The sequence below is a fragment of the Zonotrichia albicollis genome, chromosome 3 (assembly GCF_047830755.1).
Source record: "Zonotrichia albicollis isolate bZonAlb1 chromosome 3, bZonAlb1.hap1, whole genome shotgun sequence".
Lineage (NCBI taxonomy): Eukaryota > Metazoa > Chordata > Aves > Passeriformes > Passerellidae > Zonotrichia > Zonotrichia albicollis.
The window spans coordinates 67,382,809-67,399,718 of record NC_133821.1 but is presented as its reverse complement, the minus strand read 5'-3'; the positions used below and the strand labels follow the sequence as shown (position 1 = coordinate 67,399,718).

Here is a 16,910-nt window from a genome sequence, read left to right as displayed (position 1 = left end):
AATTGTCAAAATTAACTCTTCTGAGGTTGTATCAATAGTATCATCTGGCTAGGACACTGCCAGTAAACCCAATGCTGAACATTTTGCACACTCATCTTTTGAATACAAAGGCCTAATCCAAGTCACTGACTTAAATTACTTCAAATTTAGCCCTTGAAAAAAACAACAGCCAGTAAGCATTTCATCTGTCACCTGTTATTTGACAGAGGCTGGTTTCTGCCATTCATAAATCTGACTAGGGACTATACTTGCATCCTTTATTTTTACTGAACATTATCTCCTGGGAATAAATCCCTTGCTCCCATTTAGGAAGCACTACCCTTCCATACAGTGCCTTTATGAATAAGAAAACTATAGAGAACATTATGCTTTTTTCTCAACAGCTCTTGCTTCAACAGTTGAGAACCACTTACTTACACTGCACTCCTTGATGAAATGGTGTAGCACTTCAAAAATGTGCATTCTGTTTCTCTCCTGTGTATAGGTGCACTTGCCCAAAATACTACTGGAATCCTGGAATTCACCCTAAAGGCAGCAGAAGTAGACAGACCAGACTTCCCTTAAAAGGCCTTTTTGAGGACAGCCTTACTGCTGCTGGTTCCTAACTCCCACTCCCTCCATCATTCAAGGTCTGAAGCAGTAGACAGGTGTTATTTGCTCAAGCAGCAGGATGACTGGTGAACCTGACTTCTTCACAGTGCCTCCCACTGTCTGCCACCATGGCTAATAAGCCTGCAAAACATTATCTGTGACTCTGGTCCACATATGTGTTACTGATACACCTCCCCAGCTGGGAATAGCTGCCCTGTATCACTTCTTTAGCTGGCAACTAGCTTTTCTGTCAGAGGAAATGATGTCAGTATGAATAACTCCAGATTACTGAGAGGTTTCTAGTAGTGACCTCTACATTCATTGTTATCCTAGGATAGTTCTCAAAGGTGGGGAACAGGATGCTGAGTAGAACATGTATCTTTTGCAAAACATGTTTGTTAATGTGCTTTGTTCAGCTTTAAAAAGGTTTCCATTCAATAAAGCAATTCCAATTTACAGAAAACATGGTAAAAGCATTGAAAACAAATCCTCTCAATCTGAAGCACCATCACTCTTTACAAAGTTTGTCTAAACCAGATACCAAGCTTTTTCCAGCCTGTCACTGTACAAGTCCCACTTATAATGACATTTCACAAAATCTGTAGCATAGACTACATAGTATGAACAATTTTAACTTACCAGAAAGACAAAGAGCATTTGAAAAGGCAAATTTCTGCAGAACAACTTCATCACTATCCAGCTCAGAATTTAACAAGATTTGTCCTTTATGGAGCTTTGACTGACCTCTGTTAAGACAAGATTGAAGCATCTTCATTGATCGAGCCACCAGCATAGGAACATTTAAAGAATAATTGACAGTGCAAGAAAGGCTAGTTGTTTATTTAGGTAAGGTATGCCATGTCTGTATGGTATCATTATCATTTTGCATTTTACTCACGTTCAACCTGACAATATTCATAACAAATCACTGAAAATTAGTTCCTCGGTCTAAGACAAATATTATGGCCAAATTTTCTAGGTGTAAATGCAAGTGCAGCAAGCTGTGATGGAAACTGTAGCATTGCTGCATATACACAGACTATTCAGAGTAAGCAGGATGCTCACCTCTCTCCTGCTCTCCAGCTCCTCTGTTATCTTTCTGTTTTCACTTTCTGCTGTCACTCTTATCAATCTTACTCCCTCCCCACTATGATGCTGCTTTGCCTAAAACCTCTATTGCATAGGGGGGCAAGGAGCAAAGAAAAGGGGACAAAAGACTTGTTCAATTTTTCATGTCAATCTCACTATGAAACACACAGAAGCGAAATGAAGTGTGTCAAGAATCGCAAATTACACAACTAAATAGTACATGCAGTTTTCAAATGGTCAGGAAAAACCAAACAGCTGTCTCCTTACCAAGTTACTTTAAATAAGCTGAGCATCATTCATTCAGTTCCTATTAAAAGTGTCCTGTCTAGGGGTTGCTTTTGGGTGCTGTTGGAAAATTACAGGTAATATATATAATCATTTTCATTGTGAAATATTTCTGTAGAGATAGTTTTCTTTCCATGATGAAAAAACATTATTTAACAAGGAAAGATAACTTGCCAGGTTTATCATTACACAATAATCAAGCTCTAACTTTGCTACTAAATGAAGTATATGCAGAAATTACATCTTTGTATATGAATCTCAAGGACATGGTGAAAGCTTATAGACAGCATCCTCTTTAAAATCAAACTCGTCTCAATAATGCTTATTAGTTTTTTTGCTGTGACATACATCATTTCCGTTTGCGATTGCTGAAGAGTTGTGTGGGCAGGGAGTTTCTTATTTACAAGATCTATCATATAAGCAAATCACAAAGGCCACTACTTGCAAGTTTACCAAGACAGAAACATTTATCCACTCAGGTTTATAGTTTTCTTTCTTTATTTTATTCATTTGGAAAAAAAGTAAGGACAAGTATATTTTTACTAGCTGAATTACTTTCACTTGAATTTGGTTTAGGTGTCTGTTAGCTTTTATACACAGACCACCTGAAGATACTTACTCTCCTATTCTATAGTTCAGCTCTTCATTCTCCCAATGGACCAGTGCAACTTCGTATGGCTGAATTTCATGCTGCTCTAGCACTCGCATGATATTCTTCATCTAAGAAGGAGACAATTGCAGCAATAGTTACCATGCAGCAAAGTATCACTCTGCAAAGAACTTGCACAGCGCAGGCTGATGAATGCAACCTTCATGCTGAAATTATTTACCTAACAATGAAGAGGTGTGCTAAATAATGAAGTTATTAGTAACATAGTTTACATCTGAAACTAGCTGTGGTTTGAGAAGAATTTGTAGCTATAAACAGCTGCAAGGAATCTGGGAAAACTGAAATGTCATTTTATATGTGCACACATGGAACAGGGTAAGGATTAACCACAGCAGCAGTAAGGGCAACATGGATGTATTCAGTATTGTAACAATGAGAGGTACTAGATTTTGGCAGATGTCTGAGTGTGGGGATGAATCTTTAGGAGAAGTACATTAGGTGGTTGTTTCTGATAAAATTACTAGTTTGCTGCTAAATCAGTAGTCTTGTTTCAGCTACCAGAGGTCAGTTATATTACAGAAACCCTTTACCACTACAAAAATCTGGAAAAATTGTTTCAGCTGCCACGCTCATCCCTGTAAGCGGTTAAATGGGCAATTTTACTTGCAGAAGTAATCTCGCTGCTCCTTTATTCTCCAGCACACTAAAACCTGATGCAGGAAGAAAGGCCATTTTCTCTCACAAAACTTTTTCCTCTTGACGTCTGACTTAGGATCTCTCATCCTTGTTCCTTTCTATATGCTACAAGGCTCCCCTCAAAAAAATCATCTGCAATTAGAACAAATTCTGAACTAAAAAAAGCACTCACCTATGAGTTTTTAAAAGGCATTTAGCTACACAACAGCCAATAAAATCCAAACCACAAAACCCTTTTGATGCCTGAATTCTTTAGAGTTCAATCTTCTACTAAGTCATACTTAAAAGCACTCTCCTTTTAAAATAAAAGCTCATAGTTCATCTTTTAGCACAAAACTGTACCCTATACATTTTTCATAAAGCATATTTTCCAGGTTAAGTACTCTAAAAAAATCTGTTGGATCACCTGCAAGAGGGATTTTCTTTGCACTGCTAGCTTTGTTCATTGCTTTCAAGAATTTTGGTGATACTGTCTATGTAACACAGTAACATTTTTCACTGAAAAAACCCCTCAACTGTACAGCTGAAACAGCTCCTTTCATAATCCTGAATTCAATATTAGCATGACTAAGACTCACCATACAATTCAAGTCTTGTGATAAAAAAGGGTGAGAACATAGGAAGCATCTGCTCTGAGGACAGTCACCTCAGCAAAACAGCAGTGTCCAGGGACAGTTCAGCAGTGCAAACCTCACACTGCTTCTAGGCCCAGCCTAATTTTATAGAAGGGACTAGCTGTAACACAGTAAAATAATTAGAAGAGATGTTCTGGAGTCACTAGCTGCAAACTCTTGCTATTATGGGCACTTACGTCACACAGTTTCCTTTTAAAAAACCTCCGAGCTGGTTTTTCTTTTTGCCCTTGCTATTTTGGTAAGGAAGCAGCTGTGCAACCTTCCTACTCAGGTATTTAAAATTGCTCTTTTGTTTTAAGTTTCTTTTTGTGATCAGTCTGTATTTGTTACTTCTTCTGGTAAATGTCTGTTAATTTCATTTTTTTTTCTCCTACTAGTAATTTTGGGTACTTTTGTCCATTTGCAGTGACACTCTACATTCTGTTCTACTGAATTACTTTCAGCTTCTGTTCTACAGACCAGTTTGAGATTTTTCTCCTTTCATTTCAGTTCATTAAAGCATGTCCATAAAAACACTTCCTGTATTTGAGCAAGTTGTTTGGCAGTTAAAACTTTGACTATGATTTCAATAAACAGAAAGAGGCATTTTCCTCCTCTTTTACAAATAAAGCTAGCAAGGGACCAATTACTGATACTAGTATTGACCAGGAAAACAAGGTATCAAATTTTCAAATGTATTTAAGCTTGTACAACAAAAGGAGAATTATCAGAGTACTCTGGTGGGCTAAGGTGTTCAACTCAAAGATCATCAGGAGTTAAAGCAGCTGGTCTTCAGTAATGTTTGTGAATCAGTAGTGTAGTTACAGCCATAGCATCCAAACAGGCAAGGGAGAACTGGTATCTTTTTTAGGACACCTGATACACTGACACCCCCCAAAACAGACAGGAAATCGGGAACATTTCAGTTCTGAAACAGAAGAATCCAGAAATTGTTCACATCTGGAAACAACTGCTCTGTGTTTTCATTTACCCCAGTGAAAATCCTCCTGTGAACTTCAATGCATCTCAGTATCATCTATTTAATACACCATTTAATTTCACATAGTCTGTCTACAGATTAGGTCAATACTTTTGTATCTAGAATCCAGCTTAACCACAGTAATAAAAATAGATTTAAAACATTAAATAACTATAAATATATTCATTAGAATATATATGCTTCTGGCATACCCTTCTAGGTCAGCAAAGATCACAAAAATATAATATGTCAGCAACATATTTAATAGTTGTACCAATCAATAAAAAACTTCCTTCAGGAAAATTGCTGGCTGGTAAAAACATAGGACAGTATTAATGAGTTGCTTATAATTCTTTTTTTTTCTTTCAAAGTTGTACAAACATAAGTCTTTAATAACTGACTTAAAATGGAATAGAATGGAATAATCCTTTTCTTCTAACATACTTTCTGTTACATTAGTGTTTTTCAAGCAATCATTCACAGGTAGATTTTTATGATCTACTTTTTCAGGATGTAGAACTGCAAGAATATTCTTTTTGTCAGTCTCACTAAATTAAGGTTTCAGATTTTTGTCTTAAGTAGATGAATTTCAAAGGTGATGTATCAGCAGCCCACACACTTGAGGGCAGCAGCAGGCAAGAACCTGCACTCATTGGAGAAGAATCAATCAGCTTTTTTCCTTCACAGAAAGATCAATCTCCCAAACAAACCTCTGGCATGCTGTGCTTTGTGAGACTGACAAAACACTTGCTTATGCAGTTTTAACCAAGTTTCACTTTACTTACACTTTTCTCTTCCACATTCCAAAATACAACAGCCCCTTCCCTGTGAATTCAAGGAAAAACTGAGTGTAATCATACTGTTTTAAATGTATTTTAATGGAATACTCAAATTGTACAGTGGCAGATTTTGTCATTGTGAATCAAGAAACTTAAAACTATGTTCAGAGAAATTACATACTAGTTGCTTTTTAACCAGACTTCAATGAAAAATCATGAGAAGGTGTTTTTCAATCATTTAAATAATTCTGATTTTTTAAAAAATCATTCTGACTGGACAGTTATTCCTTGAGTTTCATGAGGTAATGATGCAAGATCTAGCAAGCTGCACTACTTCCTTCACACCATTATGATTAATGACATAATATTTTGAGCATGATTTATTGCTTACCTGAAGAAAAAAATCATGCCAGGATCATCTTCTTTTGCAGATTTCTCAGTACTGACCACCAAAACATTTGCAGCATCTGGTTTGAAATAAGTGAAAAAAATAGACTATTTAGTCAAACTTCTAAACACGACAGCTGATAGCTGTAAGCATGTAATTCAACAGTTATACTAACACATCAGCCAGTTCCACATTTTATTTTCTGATAGAAATGCTTGCTAGAGACCAACTACAATATCAAACCACACTGCTTCCCCAAACTGGGGAACAGAATCTAGATCGACTGGGCCTCTACTGGGAACCTCACCAGAATCTTCAGCTAATGAAAGATGGAAGCCTTGAAGAACAAAAGACTTAGGAGAAAACTGATGCAGACATTGTAAATAACCAGGAACAGAACACAGAAATGGACATACAATGAGAGAACTGTGGAAGTTTTGCACAGTTGCAGAGAAATTAAGAGTCAAATCTGCTTGCCTGAAAGTTCTTCATTTCTATACACTAAAGGATTAATCTGCACTCAGATTGTGCTGACTTTGCTTTGCCAGTCAGAAACTTGAAAGAGTGTACCCCCAAGACAGAAGAGCCTACACGTGCATTTCCCTGCACATCAGAAGTATGCTTTTGAAATAAATCTTCCACCCACTTTCCCTTACCACACTTCTGATGTGCACTGCACAACAATACATAAAATGTGAGGGCTTTTGCATTAAATGAAAATGAAAGAGAAGATAAAAAAATGCTGCTGTGGTACTCCAACCACTAAATGGGGCATTTGTTACAAAGGATTAGACCAGAGCTAGTCCAAGTGGAATATCTCCAAACTTACAAAATGTGGTTGCTGGGTTCTCAAAATAGGGGTTTGATTCTTCTACAAATCTTCTCCACTGTGCCACTCACTAATACAGATGGAGTTTTATAAGTCCTGATGTGGTTTCAGGCCAGAATTACTTGTTTTGTTGCAGCACTAGTGGAAGCTAGACCAGGAAAGTCCCCTACTTCTATTTAAGATTGTGCAGGGCCTAACAAAGAATTTGCAGGGCCTAATAGCTAAGCCTTAAAAATTTAAATGCCTTTTCAGGAAAATCACAAGTCAAGCGATGCAGCATCAAAAGTTGTTACTTCTGCTTGTGTACAAATTCTACCTTTACAGCTCAGGCCATAGAGGGCAGGTAGACTGAGGCAGCAGAGAGACACAACCAAGTACCAGATACCTTTTTGCTAATATCTGAACTGGGACTCCGTGGTTGGTCTGAATGAGCCCTTAAAGACTTTTCTTCCACTTGCTAGTCCAGTTCAGAAACACATGATTGGATGAATAACTAGAAGGATTTAAGTGTGAAGTTTGAGTTCATCATGGAAGTAACATTTGTCTACATTTTCTCATTTGCCTTTTCAAATACCAGCCATATCTTTATTTATCCACTCCAGCCAAAACACACACAGTTGAAGAGAATTTGGTCTACTTTAAGTGGAGGTGCAGGATCTGCCTCTATAATGTTTTTAAAGAGGTCAAAACCAAGAATGCTGCTTTGGAAAAACACAACAAAGCAACAATATCACACCATAACTGCTGCTTTAGATTTCTATGTGGAAATATTTTTAAAAATTATTCTCTCAAATTCAGTGTTTGGCTTGGTAACCAACCACTGCTACATGCACATGCCAACCATCACAACACTTCAGATCTGCTGGCACAATCCAATATCCTTTCATCATTACTTCCTCCAAACCTTTGATAAACAGTACTCATGAGTCAAAAACACCATGAAGAAATAAAAGGAATTGGCAAAACTGACACTCCCAGGGTAAAACACTGTCAACAGTAATGTTTAATTCACAGTCATGCTGGGGGTTGTACAAAGTTTCTATCCAAAGCTGTGAACCCAGGGTTAGTTTCAATACAAAAAAACTACAAAGAAACATGAAGTCTATATTCTAGTGGATATTGTCTTTCATGTTCATCTTTCTGAACAAGACAGTCATTAGTAAGTCTCGTGCTTGAAAGAGACCCACTGGAGTATCACTGCACTTAGATTATTATTTGAGAGGCAGACAGGCTCCTGATAACCCCTACTGAAATGCCCATGACCTGCCAGTGCTTCTCCTAGCTGCATATAATCTGTTCTTTCAAAGGAAGAAGAAAAGGTATTCTACTACTGACATATGAAAATCAGAGCTGTTCCAGGGCGTAAGGTTTCTTAAGCTATAATAAGATCAATTTGTTTTTCTTTTGTAGTATACTGCAGCTATTTCCAAGCCATACTTTCCCAAGTCTGCAGAGATATTTCATATAGAAACCAGAATCAATTATTTTGCTGAAGCCTAAGTGTAGCATTCAACAATTGCCAGGATATACTTGGCCCAATAAAGAAGTATCAACAGCATTCTCTTCACTAGAACTAAACACTTATGTGTGTATCTTTTTCATTTCATTTAGTCAGCAAGATTCTCTCTTGCAAGCCTTCCCCTCCAACTCTGATTTACATTAATAGAAATCTAGGTACAGAAAGAAGATGCAACACTTCAAACTACAGAATTGTTTTGACAGCTGATGTACTGCACTACCTCACTACTGAAGGATTAATTAAAATAAAACATTCAAAAACTAACAGTTAGTGAATTTCTGTACAAATTCTCTGTATCAGTCAATTTCTGAAGTTATTTCTCATGCATGCATGTAACTTTTCTATACTTCTTAATGTAATTGTAATGTTGGGGAAAAGTATCAGAGGATAAGAGCACGAGCTACTCACACTGCTGTTCTGAAAGGTTTTGTTGTGGGGACTTTTAGGTAAATGGAATCTTAAAGCAAAGCAATAATTTTACAGGCAGTATGATATATTCCAGGATATTATCAGAATAAGAATATATAAAGTTACAAAAATTATATCCCTCACCCATATTTTATTTCCCCAGATATAACATTGCATTTAATATGTTTCAAAAATCTACCTCTAGGCAAACTTGTTATTTCAACATATCCATGTGAAGTCAGGTCATGACACAGATTACCAAGATGATATTCATCTGCTGTTGCAAAGGCTGTGCACTGCATCAGATTCTGTGCCAAAGGAACAGAGATTTGAGTTAGGGCAATGCTGAAGCAAGATGGTAATAAGACAACTGTTTGCTTCGACTTTTTTAAGAGAGTGACAATTTTCATCTATGCATTGTTCTGTGGTATCATTGCCGTGATTTCTACCTGGTATACATATACTAACAGATAGTACTTGCTCGTTGTTAACTGGGAAAGCAAATCACACACTGAAAACAAGTCAGGTGGCATGAGTGAAGTCACAACAAAATCTCTATGACAGAGCCTCAAAGACAACTCTTCTTCCCTGAAAGCCAATCAAATACTTGACCAGTAGAGTTACGCTTGCTGCTGCTCCCATCCCACAGCTTATGACACACTTGGCTGACCACTGAATCCAGAGGGAGGACAGACACCCCCTGACAGAGTTAAAACACCGTGAAAATCAGTTAGGGTCAGCTGTCCCGGCTGTGTCCCCTCCCAACACCCTGTGCACCCTCAGCCTCCTCGCAGGTGGGGTGGGGTGAGGCACAAAAGGCCTTGGCTCTGTGCAAACCCTACGCAGCAATAAGGAAAACATCCCTGTGTTGTTAGCACTGTTGTAAAGATAAATGGAGTTTGAGTACCCCAGTGTGTTTATCAAGCAGAAGCTCCAAACACAAACACGGTGCCCTGCCATGCACCAAGCCACCGCCCGGGCTGAGCCGCTGCAGCACAGAGAGTCCCCGACCTTCGGGGCAGCTGCAGGCGCTGCTCAGCTCCAGCGTCCCTGCCTGCCCCGAGCTGCATCCTGCACTCACAGCAGGGGAACAGCACACATGGCCAGCTTGTCCCAATATCCCACAATCTAAACAACTAAAATGTCCTATTCAAAGAAGTAAATGGAAAAATGATGCTGACTTGCAAGGAGATGTGAGATTTTCGTGATTAATCAAATAAGTCACAATACACTGATTTGCAAATTCTACTACTCATCTGAAGTGTATATCTTTGTTCTGATACCATGTATGACCTACAAAATTGTTTTTCAGTACAATGTAGTGGAAAACATCCAGAAAGCAATGTCTCACTGTGGATCAGTCACTTCCCAGCTTTTTGTAACTAATACAAATGGAGATGTAACTAACAACAAATGAACAAAAGAATTGTGCTCATCTGCAGGCATTTAGGTCCGCAATACACTTGAATGTAAAATACAAGTTACATTCTTGCAGCACTCACACACTGTCTGATAGCAAGGCTCCAAGAGGGGCTCTGCTCCCTGCGAGGGGCCTGTCAGCAATCACTAGAATCACCACCTCACATCTGAACTTTTCTTTTTTAACGTCAACATTCTACCATCACAGCCAAAGCTTTGCTTACATATCATCTTAATTCAGCAACCACTAGCAGAAAATAAGCTTCCAAAGTAATTATAATATTCAGAGAGGAATTTTGTAGGCATATTCCCATAACTGTGCTAGAAGGCTGAACTAACAGTGGAACAGAACTCTGCTTTCAGTTCCCTCAAAGTATCATTTCATTATCATAATTTCAACTGCATAAATCCATTCTCAATCACTAAATCACCAGTGCCAATTATACATCTGAATCTGAAGATTCTTCCAAAAAGCTCCTGTTATGATAAGTATGCATGCTCTGCCATGAAACTCTTCTGTCAAGAGTTAAGGGAACAAATTCTCATCTTGTAGTCAGTATACAATGTGAAAACCTCTGTCCTGCTCTGTGTTTTGCACAGTGTATTACTTGGGCAATTCTTCATTTCAAGGCACTACAGGATTGACTTTCTGTCTTACAGCTGCAATTTTAGTTTCAATGGCTACATTTCTCATTTAGTTACAACCAGAGGTTTTCCATTTAGCTACGTGCCTGAAAAAACACTTTGGATATGAACTACTTTCAGGTTTGCGGATTTTTTTTTACAATGTACTGTTTCACTTACACATTTACAAAAATCTTGTTTGATAGAGAACATTTGGCTTAGGCATAATTTGTGATTAAGACACCTAAAATATGAGTCCATGGGTGCTGGTGGAGACAAAAAATCTACTCTAATCAGTACTCAGTTAATCCTAATATAGATGTGTTAACTGGCTGATCAACCTTAATGCCGTGTTTTCTGCTACATCAGTTTCACCTGCAAACTTCAAAAACCCCAGAATACAGCACCTGTACTGGTGCTAAAAAGGAACTTGAGCTACTCACCCCCTTCTCCTTTCTGCCTAAGGCATTATTGAGATTCTGTTCAGAGCAGCACACAGGATGGCTGCTCCTAAGGACAGCTAAGTACCTTGACAACTCATTTTCTGTATCATCCTGCCTCCAACAACTGTATAGGCTCATGGAATCATAACTCCCCTTAGTCCATCTGTTCCAATTTTAGCATACAAAAAATTTTAAGAAAGAAAACCTGTAGGATGAACTTTAGTCCTCATATCACCACAGGAATCAATCTTTATCTAAAGTGTGGTAAATACTGTGTCTATGCCTGAATTTCAAACTATTTCTATGCTAGATGGCTGTAGCATTAAGAGTTGGCCCAGAGGCTTTTCCTGCCATCAGATCATACCAGGTTATCCAAGTAGTGGTACCACTCACTGATGGTCTGACTAAACCACTTAACTGGTTCCAAGGAAATACTCTATCTGTCCTGAAAAACCGGCTGTACAACGATTTACCACTGCTGGTGCCCTGCCCTCTGCCTGTAAAATCTCATGAAGACCAGTGCTGGGGAGGGTGGGAAGGACCTCACTCACCAAGTGCTCTGCAAAAGAAAGGTGTCAGCTGTCAGGCCCCCCCAGAGGGAAAACACCACAGATTCTCAGGATGCTCACACTGAGAACCTCAGGATGGGCCTGCAACTGCTGTCTCCAGAGGCAGGAAAAGATGGGAAGGAGATGTCCCTAAGGCAATGGCCTTGGTGCTAGGGCCTGCTACACTAGAGGTAATTTGTGGCCCAGCATTTTGCCATGCAAAACCCTCCTCAGGAAGTATATTATTATTTCAGTGCATCAGGCGGTATTTTCTCCATTTCTTCACAACGGAAAACATTAAAAATAGCACTGCCTGTTACTTGCACATATATATGAAGATGTCAAACAAAGAAACTGTGTGCATTCTATGCCGTCATTTAAAAGCCTCAAAAATGCTGTCACTTCACCCAAAACCAAGGAGAAACAAACTCTGAATGTAATGTTATACCACGACTAAAAAGCTGGAAGCATTACATAGTGTTTCAGGACTAATATTTTTCACTTTCCTCTTCCAAAGCAACATGAAAATATTAGTGGGAACTAAATTGTTTATAACTATCTCTTTATGTTACACTATGGCATGCACCTGCTTATCCCACAAAATACTCATCATAAGCTTAGATATGAGAAGGCAAGCACTAAAATTTTTCTCTGCTCACATTCAGTAAATCATGTAACAGATATACTTTGCGGCGTGGAAACTATTTCTAAAGACACAGTCCTTGTTTTAGTCTCACCTATCTACTACTTTACTAACAATACCCTGAAACTCAGTTGTTTTAGCCTGATGAGAACAGTAACACATCTGACACCAGGATTCACCATGGGAATCCTATATTCAAGTGTACTTAAGGCCTGGCTTGGCTAAGAACTATCTTAAGGAGAGCTGGCTACAAATATGTACTGTTCTTCCTCATTGTACCTCACAGTATTGAACAGTGTGTTGCTGCATTTCCTCTGTAGACATCAGAGTCTGATAATCAAGGTGCTATTTCTACACATGTAATGATCTTTCTCAGGTAACACAGGCTACACTTGCACATTCACTACCCATCTGAAACTTAATCTGAATATAAGCTTTATACTATTGACTTTCACTTTTATTTCTGTTTGAGTGAAACCTTAAAACTGGGTAGATCTGGAAAAGCAAAGAGGTGTAGAGAAAGTTAAATTATTCCGACAGCTAGACTTTGTTTCTCAATAGAAAATGTCATTTGAAAGCACTGGTCAAAACTATTTTTAATGCACTTCAACTTTCCACTTTATAGTAAATCACTCATCTTCCCTATACATTTGTTAACATATTGCAAGTAAACTTCCATTTTACCTTCAAAATACCAAACATGCCAATTTCTATCAAGCTTGCTTCTATTTACAAAGCTCCAACACTAGTGTAAATAATGAAGTCTTTCTCACCAAATAATTATGTTAATTTCATTAAAATGTTCACCTAAACCCAAATCTGAAGGGAAATCAAACTGATGCAGTCCCTCAATGTCGCATAGACTGTAAATGTTATACTTCACCTCCATGTCAGAGAGTGGCAGGTTCGCTCTGGATGGCTGCTTGGTCCTCGGTGCCTTTGGTGGCCTCTTCACTGGCTGGTTACTGGCCTTGGGGACAGTTTTACCAGCTGATACAACTGCATAAAATCTTGATGACGTGTTCCTAAGCTTTTTGATCCACTCTGTATTGAGCCTGTAGTTTTCCATCACTGTCGCCCCCAAACGTCTCCAGGATGAGAAAAAACCCTCCCCACGCTGATAATAAACATTTCTTTCCAAAGTGGACAGAAATCCTTGGAGAAAATGCTGATTCCTGAGTTGCACACATTGACTTGTCAACCAAGGGAATGAAGGTTTCAGTGCACACAAATCCCAAGACTTTGCTGTTCTGTGAGCTGCTCTTTCAACTCCATTATCCAGCTTTAATAGCAGACATCCAGTTTTGTTAAAGCTTTGGGATTGGCATATTGTTGTTAAAGCGTGGAAAGATCTCATCTGAAGGTGCAGAAGTTTCAGTCTCATTTCTTCTCTCTGAACTGTATTTAAAACAAACAAACAAACAAAATAATCCGTCAACATTTTGGAAAGAAATAAAATTATTTCCCTCTTATCTAAAAGGTGGTCCATACTACTCTTGCATGTGTTAGAACTCCTTAGCACACGACATTGGCGGGAATAAAAAGATTTTTTTGATCCTACGGAAACACTCTAAGATCAAAACACATCTGTGTGCTCGCAACAAGTGGTGAAAAAATAGAACTGGCTGCTGTATCAATATGCAAGAGGGCATCTTTTCCTCTGGCTGCTCATTCTGTGCAGCAGCCTGCACTTTCAGTAACTCCACTGCTTGTGAGCAAGCAAGCACACACGTTAAAGAGAACGGCAGACGCTGTGAATCACTGTGATACATAGTAAAAGCAGCAATTAGATAACTACGTGGTTGTAGGGGAATGTCACCTGCAGAACACACACACTGCTCAGCCCCAGCTCCAGCTGCTGTGCCACGACCAGCCGAGCACAGATCCAGCCCCAGCCATCTGTCCTGACCACAGGACAGAGAATGGAGCCGACTCACAGCCTTGCTCCTGCCAGTACACCCGGGTGGTGCAGGGACCACCAGGCCGGCCGGCAGAGCCACCCTGCAGCCCGAAACACAACGGTGCCCTTGTGCCGGCAGCTCAGACTAAGAGCAACCCTTCTATATTTGCACTGCATTGTGTGAGCTAATAAAATAAAAATATTCACAGACTCAATACTGCAGTGGATGTGTTCCATTTGCTGAAAAAGCTCAGTGACAAGTCCCTACCCTGATCTGGCTTTCTTAAGAACATTTCCTTTACAACACAAAATCCATCCTCAGCAACTTATTAACAAAAAGTCCTCAAGCTGCCTAGTTCAAAAAACTACCCATTTTAGAATATTTTTCAAAAACTGAAGGAGGATCTTTAATACTAAAAATACATTTAACATAATAGTTCAAACAAACATTTTATTTAAAGAGCAAATCATACTGTGTGCTGCGGAACAAGCCATCCTGACAAGGATACCCTGACGAACTGATACTGGGGCTTAACTTTGTATCTTTACATGCTCTTCACTTGTACCTTTTTTCCCAATTTAGAAGCCCGTTATTGGAATACTTACTGGGATAAAATATTATTTTAATTTTAAACTTGTTCTGTATTTAAAAAGCAATGCTGTCCGGGACAAGGCATATTTACCTTTTTAAAGGCCTGATACCTCCTGGATAAAAAAAGAGCTGAGAGAAACTCAGCAACTGCAACGCAGGTAGTGGAGAGCTGGCGCAAGGGGTAAAGTCTCCAGTAATGTGTGGTAAGTGGCAGAAAGAGATTCAAAATGGTTTTGTTGGCGTTCCTAGCCAACAAAACCTCATCCCGGATCACCTCATCCCGGATTAGTAATGCCAGGAATGAGTTTTCAACTGTACAGGCTTACAGTAAGTTGCAAGGAAAGAGAGATCATATAGACCGAATTCCATCGAGGGGCCGGAGCGCCAGACCTGCGGCACCAGAGGCGCCAAGCCAGGAGGAGCGGAACACAGCAATGCAAGAGGAAAGCGGGACCAAGGGCGACCACAACAGGGCAGGAGGCGCCACCTCCGAGCAGCCGGCACGGAACTGGGATTTATTTTCCAACGTCTCCTCAGCACACGGCACTTTAGCCACGCCCGCAGCCTCTCCAGCCGGGAGGCCCGGCTTGCTGCGGCACAGCCACCGATATATACGGGCAGGGCGGGCCCGCTCCGCCGGCGGGCTGACCGGACCGGACCGGCACAGACCGGCCCGCGAGCTCCGCCCGGCCCACGCAGTCCGGACGCCTCCAGGCTCCCCCCGGGGCCCGCCAGCCCCGGATGCCGGGGACACTCCGCCCCTTCCCTGCCGCCCTTGGCTCCAAGGCAAACAGCGCCCGCCCCGCCCCTGCGGCAACCGCGGGGGAAGGGAGCCAGCGGCGCCAGGGCTCCGCTCCTATTGGCTGCGTGCCGGGGGGCGGGCACAGTGGGCAGCAAGCCGACCAATCGGAAGGCGAGGCCGCCCCGCCCGCGCGGGCCCAGCAAGGCCGCCGGGGCCGCCCCTGCCCCGCGCGACTCACGGGCGCCCCTGGCGGGGGCAGAAGGGAGCGCCGCCAGCGCGCGGGGGGCCGGGCCCCCCCACCCCCGGCCCGCGGCCTCCACCGGTGCTGCGTCACCCCCGAGCGGCGACACCCGAACAGAGGGGTGGCGGGGCGGCCGCCCGGCAGCCGCCCCGTTCCGGCCGCCACAACGGCACCCTGGGGTGAGGGGAGGTACGGGGCTGGGAATCGCCCCTCACATCCACGGACGGGGCTCGCACTCGCCCCGAAACTGCGCCCTCCTCGCGAGGAACGGAGCAGGGCCCTCCCGGCCGCGGCAGCACCGAAGGTGTCGGGAAGTGCGGGCGAGGCCGTCTCGGCTCGCCCACAGCCCTCCCGCGGGCGCTGCGGCGGGCCCCGCGGCCCCGGGATTGTCCCAGGAGGGGCTGCGCCCCGCTCCCTTGTCGCAGTGCGGGCTGCGCCGCAGCTCCGGCCGGCGCGGGGGCCGCCAAGGGCACCCGCTGCGCCGCCGGCCCGGCCCGGCCCCCCTTCCCCTCCCTTCCCCCGCCCCGCGCGCGCGCCCGCCGCCGCCGCCGCGGCGGGAGGGGCGAGGCGGTTCCCGCCGCCACCGCGCGCCAGCACTGACCTGGGGGAGGGGGCGCGCCGCTCTCCGCCGCGCGAGCCGCGGCCCCGCCCACCGCCCGCCGGGCCCCGCCAGGGCGCGCGGGCCGACACGCCCCGCCCGTCCGTCGCCGCGCGGCGGGGCGCGGCCCGCGCGCCAATAACGTCCGGCTGCCGCTCGGGGCCGCTTCCGGGAGGGGGCAGGGGCAGAGCTAGGGCGGTGCGCCGGCTCGCGGGGGGGCGGAGCAAGATGGCGGCGGTACCGGCGCTCCCGGTGTCCCTGTCGGGCAGGTTTAAGGGGTCCGTCACGGCCTGGCGCGCTCGTCACCGGCAGCGAGTCGGGGGACGGGAGGGATCTGAGGGGCCGTCCGGCTCCCCGCCGCCGGGGAGCGAAG

At 42.6% G+C, this 16,910-nt stretch overlaps 4 protein-coding genes across 13 annotated transcripts in view; 2 read left to right on the top strand and 2 right to left on the bottom strand.

Annotated features, from left to right (window-relative positions):
• LOC141728643 (uncharacterized) overlaps nt 1-2,687 on the top strand; it is a 15,866-nt gene extending 13,179 nt beyond the window's left edge. The window contains exon 3 of the mRNA XM_074538603.1: nt 485-2,687. The gene's annotated coding sequence lies outside the window, so the exon portion shown is untranslated. The remainder of the gene's footprint in view (nt 1-484) is intronic.
• The window catches only part of RMND1 (required for meiotic nuclear division 1 homolog), a 21,069-nt gene extending 4,394 nt beyond the window's left edge, over nt 1-16,675 (bottom strand). For 4 of the 6 annotated variants that reach the window (XM_074537753.1, XM_074537758.1, XM_074537756.1 and 1 more), the window contains exons 1-7: nt 16,541-16,675; nt 13,348-13,862; nt 8,987-9,095; nt 6,035-6,110; nt 5,650-5,689; nt 2,585-2,685; nt 1,231-1,337 (exon numbers count right to left, since the gene is read on the bottom strand). In XM_074537753.1, coding sequence (XP_074393854.1) covers nt 1,231-1,337; nt 2,585-2,685; nt 5,650-5,689; nt 6,035-6,110; nt 8,987-9,095; nt 13,348-13,848 — 934 coding nt within the window. In that variant the 5' untranslated portion in view covers nt 13,849-13,862; nt 16,541-16,675. Of the gene's footprint in view, nt 1-1,230; nt 1,338-2,584; nt 2,686-5,649; nt 5,690-6,034; nt 6,111-8,986; nt 9,096-13,347; nt 13,863-15,047; nt 15,196-16,540 lie in introns of those variants that run through there. The other 2 variants (XM_074537754.1, XM_074537755.1) reach the window with 2 other exon arrangements.
• LOC141728642 (uncharacterized) lies at nt 15,306-16,150 on the bottom strand (the record flags this gene model as incomplete). The annotated part of the gene is given in 2 exon segments (XM_074538602.1): nt 15,306-15,466; nt 15,469-16,150. Coding segments are annotated over 2 exon segments (843 nt in total), but the record flags the coding sequence as incomplete, so codon positions are not given.
• DCPH1 (damage control phosphatase 1) overlaps nt 15,984-16,910 on the top strand; it is a 50,842-nt gene continuing 49,915 nt past the window's right edge. Inside the window, exon 1 of one of the 5 annotated variants that reach the window (XM_074537744.1) lies at nt 15,984-16,118. Coding sequence is in view for 1 of the 5 variants with exons in the window: in XM_074537749.1 (XP_074393850.1) it covers nt 16,766-16,815 (50 nt within the window). In the remaining 4 variants the exon portion in view is untranslated. Of the gene's footprint in view, nt 16,129-16,648 lie in introns of those variants that run through there. The other 4 variants (XM_074537745.1, XM_074537749.1, XM_074537746.1 and 1 more) reach the window with 4 other exon arrangements.